This window comes from Neomonachus schauinslandi, chromosome 2, assembly GCF_002201575.2.
Source record: "Neomonachus schauinslandi chromosome 2, ASM220157v2, whole genome shotgun sequence".
Classification (NCBI taxonomy): domain Eukaryota; kingdom Metazoa; phylum Chordata; class Mammalia; order Carnivora; family Phocidae; genus Neomonachus; species Neomonachus schauinslandi.
In genome coordinates this window covers 143,438,959-143,456,739 of record NC_058404.1, presented here as the reverse complement: position 1 = coordinate 143,456,739, position 17,781 = coordinate 143,438,959, and the positions used below count along the sequence as shown (strand labels likewise).

General features: G+C 39.5%; 1 protein-coding gene and 1 pseudogene across 2 annotated transcripts in view; both read right to left on the bottom strand.

Annotated features, from left to right (window-relative positions):
• G3BP2 (G3BP stress granule assembly factor 2) overlaps positions 1–17,559 on the bottom strand; it is a 34,798-nt gene extending 17,239 nt beyond the window's left edge. Inside the window, exons 1-2 of one of the 2 annotated variants that reach the window (XM_021702480.2) lie at positions 17,356–17,559; positions 968–1,086 (exon numbers count right to left, since the gene is read on the bottom strand). In XM_021702480.2, the coding sequence (XP_021558155.1) occupies positions 968–1,062 (95 nt within the window). In that variant the 5' untranslated portion in view covers positions 1,063–1,086; positions 17,356–17,559. The remainder of the gene's footprint in view (positions 1–967; positions 1,087–17,355) is intronic. The other variant, XM_021702479.2, reaches the window with a different exon arrangement.
• Positions 8,607–9,013, bottom strand: LOC110591378 (annotated as a pseudogene).
• Positions 17,560–17,781: the final 222 nt, after the last annotated feature.

Genomic DNA, 17,781 nt, shown 5'->3' with positions numbered 1-17,781 from the left:
CTTTTTTTTTTTTTTTGAGGAGGGGTATTTGTTATAGAAAAATGTCTTACGGAATAATACAAGACATATTGCAAAATCTAACTTTAGAATGCCCCGCATACTTATAAAGAGGACCTAGCTAAAAGAAAATAAGTCCTTTTAACAGCTTTTCCCATATAAAGTGGCAATGATTTATCCCTTAACTCACGTGGCTGGTGTGTTCTACAACAAAAACTTGCAAAACCTAATCCTTATAAAAGGATCATTTATCTTTCACCTGCTAAAAAACACAGGAAGAACAAAAATTATAAATACTACTCACAATACAAATCAATTTCATTTCAACCTCTGGAAAAAATAAGCTAACAGATGTCCAACTCCTGCCAAAATAGTGAACAAGGCTACTACTGCTGTTTTACCAAGAAATACTATTTTGCAGATCAATGAGAAGAAATTTTCACAAGTATAATCACTTAAATGATTCATTTTCTAACACTGCTATAAGGAACTTAAAAAAAAGTCAACTAATGACTATGATTTCAAAGTGCAGACTAGAACCCATTAGTTGGTCAAGCCCAAGCTTTATTTAAATGAAATACAAAATACTGAAGGATATAATTGTGTACACAGATATGAATGTGTTATATAATGGGATATAATGTGAAGACTTTTTTTGTTTTTTTTTTTTTTACCGTGGATTTCATTTTTTTTTTTCTTAAAACAGGACTTGAACTCACAGCCCTGTGATCAAGGCCTGAGCTGAGATCAAGAGCCAGACACTTAACTGACTGAGCCACCCAGGCACCCCTGTGGATCTCATTTTTTTAAAAACTTGAAAAAATGATTTTAGCCATTAGACAATTAAAATATTGGTTATGGTTTGCAAAGAAACAACCAGAACATGAAGCAAGAAAGACAAAATACTATGTAGTCCTATTCAAGAAAACAAAACTAAACAAAAATACTAAATAATCCATTTAGAATTTACCTGTGTAAATATTCTGGAGCTTTATTCAGCAAAGTATAATATTGCCTCACAAACTCCCGCCCTACAAGCAGCGGACTGGGCTTCTCCATAACCATTTCTTTGCTGCACAATGTCAAATGCTAAGGGAGCAAACACAAGAACAATTAACTATTAAAAAGTCATCTTTGTAAGCTTCCAGGAAGTAAATTTTCTCAGCCATACAAAAAGGAATAAAGAAAATTAATACATTTATTGAAAACCAATTAACAACAACAAAATAATAAATTCTCAACAACTACTGGTAACTTCCAACATCTGCAGTTCTTCTTCGTCTCTATTCCTCAGTGCCTCCCCACCCACCCCCACACAGTTCTTTTTCTTATTCCCCAGAAAGTAGCGTGCTGCCTCACAGTATGAACACCATAACCAAGTCTTTTCCATTCACAGTACCTCTTTCCTCTGGGGACTATAATCTAGGTCCGTGGATTCCAATGGTTGATTTTTTGAAAACTAGGCAGAAAGCACAAGTCAGGACCAGAAGATTAGACTTATTATGGGAAAGTACTGACTAGTATCTTCTTTGCATTCGCTCTCCTTAGAATTATTTCACTGCTTCAAAATGATAATTACCATTAAAAACCAGCAATAACCTGAGTACTCAGAGAATAGTATTTTTTTACATTTGTTATATGTAAAAAAATTCTTTCCATTAATTAAGTAATAAGCATCTAACTGCATTGCTAGGTGCTCTTTAATAAAGGGGACAGCCCAGTGGGTGAACAAGATTAAGACTTTACCCTCAAGAAGCTTATAATCTGGTGGAATTTAAGAAACAAAACAAACAAGCAAAAGGAAAAAAAAATAAGAGACAAATCAAGAAACAGACCCTTAACTCCAGAGAACAAACTATCGTTACCAGGGGGGAGGTGGGCGGGGGGGTGGCTTAAATAGGTGATCAATATGATGTATGGAAGTGCTAAATCAGTATGCTGTACACCTGAAACTAATACAATACTGTATATTTTAATTCCAGTTAATATTTAAATATATTTAACTGGAATTAAAATAAAAACTTAAAAGTTTATAATCTGTCATGGATTATAAACAAGCACATAGGAAACAGAAGGGGTTAGGCACTATAATAAAGTACTGCTAAGCTGAAATCTCAAAGATAAATCAAGAGAAACAAATACACAGGGCAGGGGGAGGGGTCTATGCTGACAGGGAGGGGGATTAAAAATGAGAAAAACAAATACAAAATACAAATAGAAACACAATCATTTAAAGTAAATGACTTATATACGGTTATAGCCCCCATCAGTCAAAATTATAACATTAGGAATTGGAGAACAGGGAGAAAAAAAAGAGGAAGTTAAATATTACTTGTTTAAATATATATTTATAATCAAATACCCTTTCCTATTACACTTTAAAGTACTGAAAAAAGGGCACCTGGGTGGCTCAGTCATTAAGCATCTGCCTTCAGCTCAGGTCATGATCCCAGGGTCCTGGGATCCAGCCCCACATCGGGCTCCCTGCTCTGCGGGAAGCCTGCTTCTCCCTCTCCCACTCCCCCTGCTTGTGTTCCCTCTCTCACTGTGTCTCTGTTAAATAAATAAAATCTTTTAAATAAATAAAGTACTAAAAAAAAAACAAACCCCCACAGCATCTGTATTTACTGGGCAAACTGGGATACAGTTTAAATTCCTGCTTAACAAATGAATCTCTCTTTCTTTTTGGCGGGGGGGGGGGGGGGGGGGGGGGGGGGGGGGAGGGGGGAGGAGAGAGAGAATCCTAAACAGGCTCCACGCCCAGTGCAGAGGACAAAGGGCTCAATCTCACAACTCTGAGATCATAACCTGGGCCAAAACCTAGAGTCACACTTAACCGACTGAGTCACCCAGGTGCCCCTAGGTTTCCTTTAAACAAAAAATTTTAGGGCGCCTGGGTGGCTCAGTTGGTTAAGTGACTGCCTTCGGCTCAGGTCATGATCCTGGAGTCCCAGGATCGAGTCCTGCATCCGGCTCCCTGCTCAGCAGGGGGTCTGCTTCTCCCTCTGACCCTCCCCCTTCTCATGTGCTTTCTCTCTCTCATTCTCTCAAGTAAATAAAATCTTTAAAAAAAAAATTTATAGCGAAAGATAAGCTGCCATAATCATTACAATTGTGACAGTATTTTTAAATAAAAATCAGGAGGGGCACCTGGGTGGCTCAGCTGATCGTCTGACTTCAGCTGAGGTTATGATCTCAGGGTCCCGGAATCGAGTGGGGCTCCACACTCAGCGGGGAGTCCGCTTGTCCCTCTCCCTCTGCCCCCACCCCCACTCGTGCTCTTTCTCTCTCTCTCCCTCTCTCATATAAATAAATAAAATCTTTATAAATAAATAAACCATGGCAGAGCCTACAGTCAAGACTAGCTCTATACAACCCCAGTGACTCCCAATTCAACTTTTACATAAGGCTCTATTAGGTTTTCTCTGCTTTTACAACTGTCCTGAAACAGTATACAAAACCCACAAATCTGTTTAAAATTTTCAATAACGCCTCACCTGCTTTCAAAAATGGTTAATTCACTGCTTCCAGTGGCAGGGTCTGGGGATGAGGCAGTGGAAAGAAGCCTTTGAAGCAGTTCAAGGAGATGGAAGAGGAAGATAAAGCTTTCCAACAGAAACAAAACGACAAGAAGCTGGAGGAGCTAAAGTGAAGGTTATAGGGAAGGGTCCCCGGGCCACAGGCAGAATTGAGAAATCTGGCAAAAAGTAAGCAGTTACTTGTGTCTCCATTAGGAGATGGTAACCCTTACTTACACTGCTGTTTAAAACACCTGGATTCTCTGCCATTAACATCTGCTGCTACCTATAGCTAGAATGAGTGTGTCTAGGAGCCTGTTGTACATTCAAGAATAAACTTCGGGAAAGAAAAAAAAAAAGAAAAAAAACCCCAAACAGTGGGACTCATCTTCTCTTTACTCCCTCTTACTCAGCCATTGCTGCCTTAACTCTAAGGTCAGAGTAAACCCGGCCTAGAATCCTGCCAGTCTGCTCTTCAGTCTTTGTTCTACCTCGAATTCTATACCACCTACAATTATACCAACTCTTTAAAAAAAAAAAAAAAAAGAAAGAAAAATTTAATTCACAAAGTAGAGTCAGATAGTGTCATTTCAGGTGTCATTAGTTTCCCCCCAAACTTAAAAACTTCCAATAAGGACTAACAAATCCTAATGCATAAACGAATTCTCATTTGCTACATTTATTTTATTTTTTATTTTTTTAAGATTTTACTTATTTATTTGACAGAGAGAGACAGTGAGAGAGGGAACACAAGAGTGAGAAAGGGAGAAGCAGGCTTACCACTGAGCAGGGAGCCCAACGCGACTCGATCCCAGGACCCCGAGATCATGACTTGAGTCGAAGGCAGACGCTTAACGACTGAGCCACCCAGGTGCCCCCCATTTGCTACATTTAAAGTAACAAAGCAGGTGCCTGGGTGGCTCAGTCATTGGGCATCGATGCCTTTGGCTCGGGTCATGATCTCAGGGTCCTGGGATCAAGCCCCACATCGGGCTCCCTGCTCCGCGGGAAGCCTGCTTCTCCCCCCCTCCCCCCCCGCTTGTGTCTCTCTCTGTCAAATAAATAAAATCTTTAAAAAATAAATAAATAAATAAAATAAAGTAACAAAGCTAAGCAACATAGTATTTTTATTTTGAATGATGGGGCAGTGTGAAGAACAGTAGACTTATCTAATAAAATTTTATAAAATAACTAAAATGTGAAAATTAATACATACTTAAATACTGTAACTGATGCTAAAATAATACTAAGATGTGGGAAGATGCTCACTTACCCTCTAAATAAAATAGCTATGTACAAAATAGTTTTGTTCAAATGATGAATAATAGAAATGCTATTAGGGACTGTTTATGGATTTGGAGATTCCCATGTTTTTCTTCTTTCTCTTCCATATTTCCAGATTTTCTACAATGACACTCTTGTCATTTATCCCAAATCTTTCATCACATTTATAAAGGATATATTTACCTACCATTTTTGTCACATACATGTAACAGTAAAGTTAAAAAAAAGTACTGAATACATATATCAATATCAAAGAAAGGTCAAAATATACTAAAGAGTTATTGTAACAAAGTTTGAGAGGCTTTCAAATGCCCGCCATCTATATATACAATCACGAAAGTATCGTGGTCACATCATCAATACAGATCAGATAGACAGGCAAGGTAAACACACAGTGAAGGCAACTTCAAGAGATTATTATTCAATAAATTGAATTATTCAGGGGAGGTAACTTGAAAAGTGAACCTCAAATGGTGGATGAGGTAAGACAATGCTAATCTGTTAAAAGCCTAAACAAAGAGCTATACAGAGGCTAGGCAGAGTCCATCTTTAGCTGTAGGGAGGCTTCCCTCCACAGGGAATGATAAAACAAAAAGAAGTTACCTGTAGAATGGTGCTACAATTTATACTTAAATATAACTTACAAAGCAGTTACTTCTTCACTATTAACTCTGATTTAAAGTGAGTCAGAATTTAGTGGGCTAGGGGCGCCTGGGTGCGCAGATAGTTAAGCGTCTGCCTTGGGCTCAGGTCATGATCTGTATCCTGGGATTGAGCCCCCAGAGTTGGTCCTGTCTTAGTGGGTAATCTGCTTCTCCCCTCCCTTTGCCCCACCCTCTGCTCATGTTCTCTCTGCCTGTCTCAAATGAATAAATAAAAAAAATCTTAAAAAAAAGAATTTAGTGGGGGCGCCTGGGTGGCTCAGTCGGTTGGGCGGCTGCCTTCGGCTCAGGTCATGATCCTGGAGTCCCGGGATCGAGTCCCGCATCGGGCTCCCTGCTCGGCAGGGAGTCTGCTTCTCCCTCTGACCCTCCCCCCTCTCATGTGCTCTCTGTCTCTCTCATTAAAAAAAAAAAAAAAAAAAAAAAAAAGAATTTAGTGGGCTAAAATATAATTGGTGGAAATTAACCATATCAACCAGAAGATAAAGATATTAGGGACAAAAGGGAAAAAAGTAACCTCACTGACTTACTATTTTTTAATGACACACTAATTTATTTGTTCTACACAAACAACTGCCATCTTGCCCATCTTCCCATTTTCTCCCCTAGAGTAGGAAAATTAACAGTGCAATACATAAGGAATGCATCAAAGAAGCATTAGAATTTAATTATAAATGAACCACCAACAGGTAGTTTGGGTAGCTGTAGGAAGTTAAGACTTGGAAAATTGAGTAATACACAGTTTGCATTTATAATTCATGCACAGCCAATGTATACAAAAATCTGGTCAAGAGGAAAAACAAAAGAGCCAAATTATACCTTCAGAATAAATGTGATTACAAGAACAATTATGCTGTTTTTATTATTCACAGCGAAGTACCCAACTCTTAGGTAAGCAATTTCTGGGATTTGGATCCTTCCATTTCTTTTTTTAATTCCTTTTTTTCTTTTTTTAAGATTTTATTTATTTGAGAGAGAGAGCACGAGAGGAGGGAGACGCAGAGGGAAAAGCAGGCTCCCTGCTCAGCAGGGAGCCAGACACCGGCTCCATTCCTGGGACTCCAATCCCAGGACTCTGGGATCACGACCTGAGCAGATAGGCAGATGCCTAACTGAGCCACCCAGGCACCCCTAAAAAAAATTTTTTTTTTTTGAGAGAGCGAGAGAGAGCACAAGAGGGGGGAGGGGCAGAGGGAGAAGCAGGCTCCCAGCTGAGCAAGGAGTCCAAAGCCCGATGTGGGGCTCGATCCCAGGATTCTGGGATCATGACCTGAGCTGAGGGCAGACGCGTAACCGACTGAGTCACCCAGGTGCCCCCCCATTTCTTTTTCAAAAATTATTTTAAAAAACCACACAGAACATGGGACAAAGATTTTAACTAAGACCATGAAAAAGTTATGGCCTTTTTGGATCTTAATTTTCTAATTTACAAATTGAGATGTGATCTCTGGTCAAACCTACAAGACTATAGATTCAACAAAGACAGCCAAGATTAAAGGATACTTATGTACAAAAAGAATCTTCAGTTGGTTGTTAGCTCTAGCACCTTCAAAGATACGAACAATCATCTAACGTCTTCTTAATTAAGGTAAAATTACATGTATTAAACCCCACTTTTCCCATGAACACTTGAAAATGTGGAGATTTCTGTCACACTGGGATGCATACTGTAAAATTTATTTTCCTTATTAATTAAAAACAATCGGTCCTTTTAATTCATCCAGATACCAACATGATTATATCTAGTTTCCCTCACTATTGAGAGCCTCAACTACTTCAGAAATCTTATCCCACTTAAAATCCCCATATATTGTGTATCTTCATCAATAAATATCCTTTTATTCATTCTTGTTTCTTAAAATGATTCCTCTCCATTTGCCTAGACTAATTCCTGAAATATAGCTACTCCAGCTCTCATGGGATATTGCTATCAATTGCCACTATCTTTTCTGAATTCCTTAATATCATTGAGAGGGAAGTGGAGGAGAAAAAGGAAAGTAACACATATACACAAGAAAGAAAAGAAAGTCACACTGGGCTTCATCCTACAATATACTTCGATTTCTTCAATTTCAAAATACTTAAAAAAAAAAAAGTTATCAACTAAAGGAATTTTTGGTTCCTTCCTTGACTAAAACTTCAGGTTTTAGTTAAGTACTTAGGTTTTTTGCTTACTTTCTGGTTAAAAGTAAGTTTGGTGAATCACTAACTAGTACAATGGAGCTGCTCACAAAGCATACAATCTCAGGCTACAACATAAATGTAATGTCTAAAATGAGCTGACAATTCTACTCTGTAAAAGTTAAATACTGATTGAACAGTAAATGGAAATTACAGGAAGGTAGATTTAGGTTCAACATAATACAAGATTAACCAGAATAGAGCTACTTCATAAATAGCCAGTCACTGTAAGTATTTATTTCAGAGACTGACAACAATTTAGCAGGAATATAGTAAAATAATCTATGTCTAACAACATTAGATTAGGTTGTCCCAACATTAGGATTCTAAAAGTCTATTAAACAAGAACTAAGACCTTTGATTCCTACTCCAATACTCATTCCATACCTTCCCATCCCTAATGACTGAAATCCTATGCATTTTTTGGGAATAGATATTGTACCCCTGAAAATCTTTCCTGATTCTTCTATAAACTATTATCTTTCCTCTGAATTCTCAAAGTACTTTGAGTTTTTATCATGGCACTTTATTAATCATATTGTTCCCTAAATTACTAACTGCATTAGTCTTCCTCAACTCTCCTCTCAAATCTGAGAGGATTTGAGGATCTGAGCTCTCCCTTAAATATAATTCTCTGGAAAGTCACAATGTTTTTTTTAATTGATGGCACTACTTTATTTCCACCTTAAAAGACCAACTGCAGGGCGCCTGGGTGGCTCAGCTGGTTAAGCAAATGCCTTGGCTCAGGTCATGTTCCCAGGGTCCTGGGCCCTGGGATCGAGCCCCACCATCTGGCTCCTTGCTCAGCAGGGAGCCTGCTTCTCTGCCTGCTTGTGCTGTCAAATAAATAAAAAAATAAAATTCTTAAAAAAAAAAAAAAAAAAAAAAAAGGCCAACTGCAACCAAATGAAGTGAACATAACCTCTAGAATTTATTGTCTTCCTAATATAACAAAGTATGAAGCTTAGAACTGGATCACTTGGCCCTTTCTCTTATGTCCTCCCCGTTCAAAATGCTTGCATCTCTTAATAGCCATCATTCTCTTATATCTGCAATCGGGCTCAACACATTCAAGCCCTCAGCACACTCTTCTTTGTAGTTTTAGCCTTTTTACGGAAAATTTTAGTCTGCCCACCACAGCCACGCTGCTTCTTGTCATAATGCTGCTTTCCCTGGGCATAAAGAGAATCTTTGCCTTTCTTGTACTGTGTAACTTTGTGGGGTTGGTGCTTGCCACACGTCTTGCAAAGTCCGGCGGGTTTTAGGAACGTTCACGTTTGTGAGAGCACTATCAGCACAGAAAGCTGCAGAGTCACAATTCTTAAAAATCCAATGACCTCTGCTCAGTCTTCCACTTGTCTGCACTAGCATTGCTGATAACCTCCTCCTAATGCTTCTAGGTTTCTACGGATAAGGCAACTTCCCTTCTCATCAAAATGCAGAAGTTCTCAAAGTTCTGTCTTCTAACCTGGCAATTTCAGAGTCTAATGGCTTTAGCTCTCATATCTACCTAAATGTAAATCTAGTCTACCATGAACTCAATTTTTACATTTTAACCCCATGCTGAATAACCACACATGCCCTCATAGGTTACCAATATATGCATCCCTCAAAATGTTTTCCTTATTTCTGTTAATGATGCCACCATCCTCCTGGCTAGAATGCTCAGTCCTAAGTGACTTTCCTTCTTTAAGCTTCAAACTGTGAAATCCTGCCGACTCAAAAGTCTCTCGGAATTTGTCCCATTCTTTCCACTCCCACTGAATTTACACTCTACATCTTCCTCAAATCTTCCAAGCTTCTTTATCATGTGCAGCATACATTAAATACAGTAAAATCCAAACACCTGAATTTAATTTGAAGTATAAGGCACTCCACAGAAATCCAGTCTGACATTCATGGTCCTGGCAAACTTTGCAAATTTATCTCCCATTATACTTTTCACCTCTGTAACAAATTCTGTGTTCGAAGAACACTATGCCACTCACCATCATTCCCTGAACCTGCGATTTTCATTCTTTAGGCGACTGTCTTATTTCATTCAACCTAAGAGGGTGAATAGGTGGGAAAACACAAATTCTTCCAACATTTAATGAATGTCTACTATACATGTATCAAAAACTATGCAAGGAAAAACAATGGTGAACATGAAGGACTTGATCTGCTGCTCCACTGACTAAAGTCCAGTGGGAAACAAAATTCCTAAACACAATTATGTTAGAAATCCTACAGCCCTATCACAAAGAATATACCATTTGAAAACTGGAACAGGCATAGAAATTAGACATGCAGAAAATGAGAAGTTAGTATCTCAAGCTAAAGCTAAAAGAGAAAATTTTAGGGGATGACCATCTCCTCAAAACCTCATGCCACCAAATTCTTCCCCTATTCACTCTTCAAAAACCTGCTCAAGATCTCATTCCAGGGGCACCTGGGTGGCTCAGTCGTTAAGCGTCTGCCTTCAGCTCAGGTCATGATTCCAGGGTCCTGGGATCCAGCCCCGCATCAGGCTCCCTGCTTGGCAGGAGGCCTGCTTCTCCCTCTCCCACTCCCCCTGCTTGTGTTCCCTCTCTCACTGTCTCTCTGTCAAATAAATAAAATCTTAAAAAAAAAGATCTCGGGGCGCCTGGGTGGCTCAGTTGGTTAAGCGACTGCCTTCGGCTCAGGTCATGATCCTGGAGTCCTGGGACCGAGCCCCGCATCGGGCTCCCTGCTCGGCAGGGAGTCTGCTTCTCCCTCTCCCACTCCCGGTTTGTGTTCCCTCTCTCGCTGTGTCTTTCTCTGTCAAATAAATAAATAAAATCTTTAAAAAAAAAAAAAGATCTCATTCCAATTCTACCTCTGGCTTTCCTATCTAGGGTCCATCAGGCAGGATTAACCATTTCTTCCTCTTAGTATCATAGATCTCTTTATTAATGCACTTAATCCTAATAATACATGTACACGAGCACAGGCACATCCCTCTCCTATTGGGAAGACCTCTACGCTAATGCTAAGCATAAGCCTGGCAGCGTTATGCTTCCTGCAAGGTGCTCAAGAGACATAATCTTTGCAGCATCCACCACTGCTGTGCATATAACAGGATTAAAAAATCTGTTGAATGATTCTGATACTAAAGCCCTAAGAGAAGCAACAACTAAAATACAAAGATATTTCAACAGTTAATAAATAAAACTATGGAAGAATGTTAATGAATAGCTTAAACACATTAAGCACACAATTGCAAGATATCTTTAAAGTCAATCACTGGCGCGCCTGGGTGGCTCGGATAGTTACACGTCTGCCCTCGGCTCAGGTCATGATCTCCGGGTCCTGGGATCGAGCCCCACATTGGGCTCCCAGCTCAGCTGGGAGTCTGCTTCTCCCTCTCCCCTGTTTGTGCTCTCACTCTCTCAAATGAATAAATAAAATCTTAAAAAGTTAATCATCTACACTCCTGTGCTTATTTATACGTAAATGTATATTCGTACACAGTCATCTACAAGAATACGTACTACTCCTGTAATATGAAGTTAGAGACTTTTGAGGTTAAAGGTCCAAACAAATCAAATATAGCAGTTTTGGCACAAATAATTTTAAGAACTTTTAGAACTTTAAAATCAGAACTTAAAGCTCTAATTTTAGAACTTTAGGAAATTTTAGAAATTCCACCCCCAAAATTAGCATTACAACAGACCCACACAATACAGTCAATTTCTTTTCAAAGGTACCAAGGTAATTTTATCTTTCCAACAAAATGATTTGGGGACAACCTGACATCCACACATTAAAAACAAAAGGAAGTCTGACTCATACTTGGGACCCATGTACAAAAATTACGTTGAAATGGACCACAGACATAAATGTAAAACCTAAAACTCTAGGCTTCTAGAAGAAAACTTTCGTAAACTTATGTTAAGATTTTAATAAGACACAAAAAAAATTAAAAAAAAACCCTACAAATTGGACCTCCACAAAATGTAAAACCCTTCACTTCACTTAAAGTCACCATTTAGAAAATGAAGACAAGCCACAGTCTGAAAAAAGGATCTGTAGAATAATATATGATAAAGGACTTGTATTCAGGGGGAAAAAAAAAAATAATAAGTTAAAAAAAAAAAAAAGCATTACTGAAAGCTAAAGAAGTTGGTATTACATGATTCTACTGATAGGGCATTCTGTAAAATGCAAAACTATAGGGTTAAAACAGATCAGAGGCTGGAGGCAGAAATGAATATAAAGGAATAGGAGAGAACTTGATCGTGGTGGTGGTTTCATGACTGTATGTCTGTCTAAAGTCATTAAACTGCGCATAAAGAGTGGCCTCTACTGTTGGTAAATTATTCCTCAAATCTTAAATTTAGCAATACAATTATGCTTCATTATGTCAATCATTTCATGAACATTTATGGAGAATCCCTTAACGCAACGTAAGGGTAACCATGGTACCCTGAAATTGAGAATATCCAGTTCAAAAAAAGGCAATTTATTCAATGTCGACACCTTTCACCTATAAAATTAACAAAAATGAAAATTATTGGTAATATCCAGTATTGCTGAATGTGGGGAAATGGGCTCTTCCACAGTGATGGTGAAAATATAAACTGTTACAACCTTCTGAAGATGTAGTTTGGCAGTTTTAATAAAATTAATTAAAATTGAATGCATATAACCAGTAATTCCACTTCTAAGATACATTACAAAGAAATACACATACAACTGCACAGAGATGAATATTCAAAGTTGTTCATTGCTACAAAAGAAAATCAAGCAGTCTAAATGTCCATCAACAGGAAAATGGAAAGCTATAAAATACCAAATTATTCACTCATTTAAAATAGGGGGAAATAAGATTAAAGTTATAAATGTGGACAAGAACTACTGTCCACAAAAGTAATAATCAAATTGTAAAATAATTTACAAAGCCCATCTTTGGAAAAAGCATGATTAAAAAACACATACACACACACTCATGGGTGGGGGGTGCAGGCGGGGGGGGGATACAAGCTATATACCAATTCTTAACACCACCGGTAAGACATTAAATCCTATTTTAAAATTTTCATTTAATTTCTGATGACCTAACAGATACATGTTACTGGTTAGAAAACATAGCTCTAGGGGTATCTGGCTGGCTCAGTCGGTAGAGCAAGCAACTCTTAATCTGGGAGTTGTGAGTGTGAGCCTACACAGGTGTAGAGATTACTAAAAGAATTAAACTTAAAAAAGAAAAGAAAACATGTCTCTAGAATAAAGGCCAAGAGTGTGAGAATTCATTCACCACTACTACTAAAACAAGCAATCCCTGACATTATGCCTACATTAATGACAATTCATGGTTGAAGTTTAAGTGTGCTTAAATATTACCAACTAATTGAAGATAGGATTGAGGAGGCTGAGATGGGGAAAACAGACTAATACCATGCTGGAATTAAAATTGAGCAGTTACATACAGAATGAGTAATAAAGAAAAACTTACTGAAAAAAAAAAGAAAAAAAAACTTATTGCCTAGGATCCTAAGGTGCACTCTCCAAGGCTTGCAAAAGCTGATTTAAAAAACACTTGATACGCTCACTTGATATAATACTACTTTTTGGTAACCTGATATTAACGGTCTTAGAAACAAAAATATAATAAATTGAACGCTGACTATAATATAAAGCACCAATTCATATAGTCATTAAAATACTGTCAAAGACAGTAAAACCATCGAAGAAAATACTGCACACTGTATAAAATTTACAAATAAAGTATGATTTCAATAATGTAAAGGCTATGCATGCACTTGGGCAAGAAAATGAAATTAATTTTTTAGATCTACTCTAGCAAAATAGTTTTCAGAGCAGATTACAATAGAAAAGACATGGTAATACAAGCAAAAAAATGTATTCCATCAGTTCTCTTTAATCTCAGGGATCTCTGAAATGGCATCTCCATTCTCATTAAAGGAACTTCTCCATACAGTGATAAAATGGCTAGATCTACATAAATCATAAAATCTATTACTGTTAACTTCAAACACCTGGCTGCAACCACAATATATAAGCCTCGAAATGCACAGTCAAAAATTCACTCTTTGAGGAGCCTGGAGTGTCCTGACCACCGTTTATAAAGAGGGATAACTGCAGCATCTTTGGTCAAGTATGGGGGGGGGGGCGCGCAGGAAACGGGACTAGACTTCTACTCACTGCAAACTACTGACATGAAATTTCATGTCACATTTGGATGGCCATTTCAATGCTTGGAAAAAACAGCCAAAACGAAAATTGCTAAGAAGCTTAGACACTATGTCATCTTATTAAAAAAAAAAAAAATCAGGAAACCAAAAGAAAATTACAAAAAATTTTCAATCTACAAAAATACTGTTTCAGCACTGTAAAGTTACATGTACTGTATCTTGATTTCTATAAAAAGAATAAGATCTCTAGTAACAGGATGCAGTTCTTTACAAGAAAGAAACTATGTTACCAAAGGCTATGTCTATGCTAGGACACAGCTTATCTCTCGCATTGTATACTTAACTCCTTTTCCCCTCTAGAGCCCCTTACTCAGAGCTGGGGTCACACTAGTCAGGCCCAGGACCTTTCTCACTGAGCCATGGACTATTCCCAATCTCAACACCTAACCACATATTAAAACTGGAACTTTCTGAAACTCCAGACGTCTTTACCAATCCAAACAGCAAAGAACCTTTTTAAGATTTTTTTATTTTTAAGTAATCCCTACACCCAACATGGGGCTGGAATTCACAACTGTGAGATCAGGAGTACCATGTTCTACCGACTGAGCCAGCCAGTCGCCCCCAACAATGAAGTACCAGTGGTAGAAATAAATAAAAGTAAGCCTTTTCTTTTCTCAGACCCCAAAGTGAAGGAGGCAAATTTTGAAGTTCAGAAACTCTTAAAATTGACCAAGCATTAGGAAAAGGACAGCTGTGTCATGAAAATAAAAGCATATATTTATGTTAACCTTTAAAGTTTAACAAGTAACCTACAGGTTCCTTTATCTCCTTGAAATAGACAGGATATTTAACTTCATTTAGAGAAAAGGAAACTGATGGTTAGAGAGCCTAAAGAAAGCAGTTTACAAGGTCCCTCAGTTATAGTTAGGAGAGAGGATTTGAAATCAGGTCTCCTGTCTCTAGTGATATTTTCATTACACCTGGTTAAAGAACAACTACTTTAGAAGAACAGGTATGGACACAAGAACATAAAAATCTTTTGAAGTCCAACTGCTAGCTTATTTGATACTGTTGGGAGGAGCGAAAAAAGAGATGGCAGTAACATAATACAAAAAAAAAAATCCAAGAGTCATCCCAAAATATCTACAATGATGTACCAAAATAAGGTAAACTATCTAGAATTTAAAAGATATGAATAAACAGGATATGAATAGCCGTCAAGAAACTGATTCTATTGCTTCTGAAGCCAGTCCAGAGTTCTGGGTTAAGAACCAATTTGTCCTAGCAGCTCTTAAACAAGCATCTATCAATATAGAGTAACTAAGTCATGTTTGTCAAATTCTACTGAAATTAAATTCAGAAGCAACCCTTAAGTTTGTACCTATCAAACCCAGCCTTGAAAAGGGGTCATTCTCCACTTCTGTATCAATTCAGCGTAAAATGTGGAAGTCTTAAAGTAACCTAAGAGAGAATTAATGTTCAATCCTGATAATGGGTAATCAATAGCAATAATTTTGCAGGATATGAAAGCTGGTAAGAATCTAAACACACCATTAGTATTTACAGATTTTCAGCAACTGATATAGAATTTTTTATTTTTGATCTCTCATAAGTAAAATATGGATAGAGTATTTCCTGCTACCAACAGTACCAATATTACTGAAACTCAAGAATCAAACTACTAGGAGCACTGCATCAAAAACTAATGATGTAATTAATGTATGGTGATTAACATAACATAAAAAAAAGAACTAAAAAAAAGAAACTACTAATAAACACTAAATTAGAATATCAAATTATTTAAAGACTTTTTTCCGGTGGGGGGGAATTAAAAAAAAAAATAAAGACTTTTTTCCTTCTCTTTTCTTTTACTTCTGATCCCCACAAATATTTTGGTTCTACTCAGACTTGTTCACCACTAATATTTCAACCCCAAATATTTAAAAAACCTGAACCATAACTCTTAATAAGCAATCCATTGGAGGTCCTTATCCTCCCAATTCCTTGATAGCCTTTCAGAATTAAACAGCCTCTAGAGACTAAATCATAACACAGGAATACACAGGACTAATTCCCCAAATTTAAGAAAACAGGAAGGTAGTATCACCAAGAAACTACACATGATCCAGTTCTAAGAAGTTCAAACTAATCATACCGTGTATCTTTTAAAACCAGGAATTTTGGACATCAAAAGGACCACTGGATACTAACAGGGCCAAGTGTTTACTCAGAAACTTTGTTCACATGCCTAAGGCTATATTAACTGCCAAATATGGAGCTAGACAAGGAATTCCCATCTTCTTTCCCTCTAACATACGGGGCTGCCTAACTGCAGTTGAGGGTTCACGGATCCAGGTACGGGCAATCCTAACACTTAGAGGACTAGCACAGTGTGTGGAGCCTTGAACCTAAAAACAGTATTTTAACCCAAGTTGAAATCTTAACTTGGGGGGAGCGGGGTCAACTTTGCTATCATTGCAGCTTTGGTGCACGAGTTTTGTTGTTGTTTTTTTAAAGCAAAAGCACCTACCCTCAAAAAAAAATCTGTTAAGAAATTAGGTGTGCCTTGGGGGGAAAAATTCATCTATGCGGAAAACTGTAAATGCAAATCTATATTCACTCCAAATCGGCACAGAGCCATCTTAAGAAATCTGCTTTTAAAGACGCAGATAAAATTCGATCAGATACGGCTAACAAAAATCAACACAATCTAGGGAAGCTTATATTCTTCCCGCACCCCCCCCCCCAAAAGTGGGGGAATAGGAAGAAACCCATTTCCCAAAGCACTGAAACATCTTTTCTATTCCTGGGTCAATACAGGATTGTCTGCGTAAAAAGAGCAAGAAAAGGTGTACGTTATATACAGCCCGGGTTTCTGAACACGTTAGGGATAAACCCGAAGGGGGGTCAAAGACCGAGGAACACTAGGTGCTGGGTAAGCAAAGCGGCGGCTGCCTTCAAACCCGGATTCTGTTTCGATGCACAGAAATGGTGCCCGGAGGCCGCTACTTTCGCATCTGCGTCGCTTCTGCCTCCGCCGACACAGCCTCTTTTCCCCTCCCCCACGGGCGGGGCGGCGACGGCCTCCCGGCTCCCTTAGAACCGGGGAATAAGAGACGCAAACCCCTCGGAGACAAGGCTGGTGGGCACCCCACCCTAAAACATCCTCTCCAGAAAGCCTACTCCTCCACGTCTCGTATTGGCCTCCACCAGCGCGCCTCTGGGAGCTGCTGCGTCCCTGTTCCCAGCTCGCCACCCCATCTCCAACAAATCCGGGCCCCACCTGTGCCCTCCGGGCCCTCCATCCGCACAACGCGCGCCGGTCACCTCCCTTCCCACGCGGTCTCCCACCCCTCACCTGAGAGGAAAGGTTTGGCTTCTTTCACGCACACACGGCAGCGCAGGCAGCCGGCAAGAACAATGTCTCTCTCTGCCGCGACACCTCCGACACTACGGCTCACGCACAGGACGGTTGCCTCGAGCCGCGGCGCGCGAAGGGAATGTCCCCTTCCGACCACCACACCGACCTCCCTTCTCGGCCCCCGTACACACCTCCAACCAACAGCGGCGGCGGGTACGTCGCGCGGAGGTCAACAGGAGAGTCGCCGAGGACCGGCTGCAGCGGATTCTTCTCGCTCGCCGCCCCCTCCCTCCGACAAACCTCAAGCCTCGGAAGCCGGAGAGCCGCGAGCTCGTTTCCCTTACAACCACCTCTTCCCGGGCGCCAGGCGCTACGGCGAGCGACAAGGAACACGGACGTCCCGCCCCCTTTGCCACCGCCCCCTCTTATTGTTTTACCCCTGCCGAAAGGGCTGGGGAACCCCCCAGCACGGCTTCAGCCAATCACGCATCTCCTTCGCGAGCTGGACCCAACCTTCTCGCGTTTCTCTGCGGAGCACGCGCAGAACGCCGCCGCGCTCACGTACTCCCGCGCCCAGAAAGCCGGGGAAGCGGAACCGGCCTCAAGCCGCGGCGAGA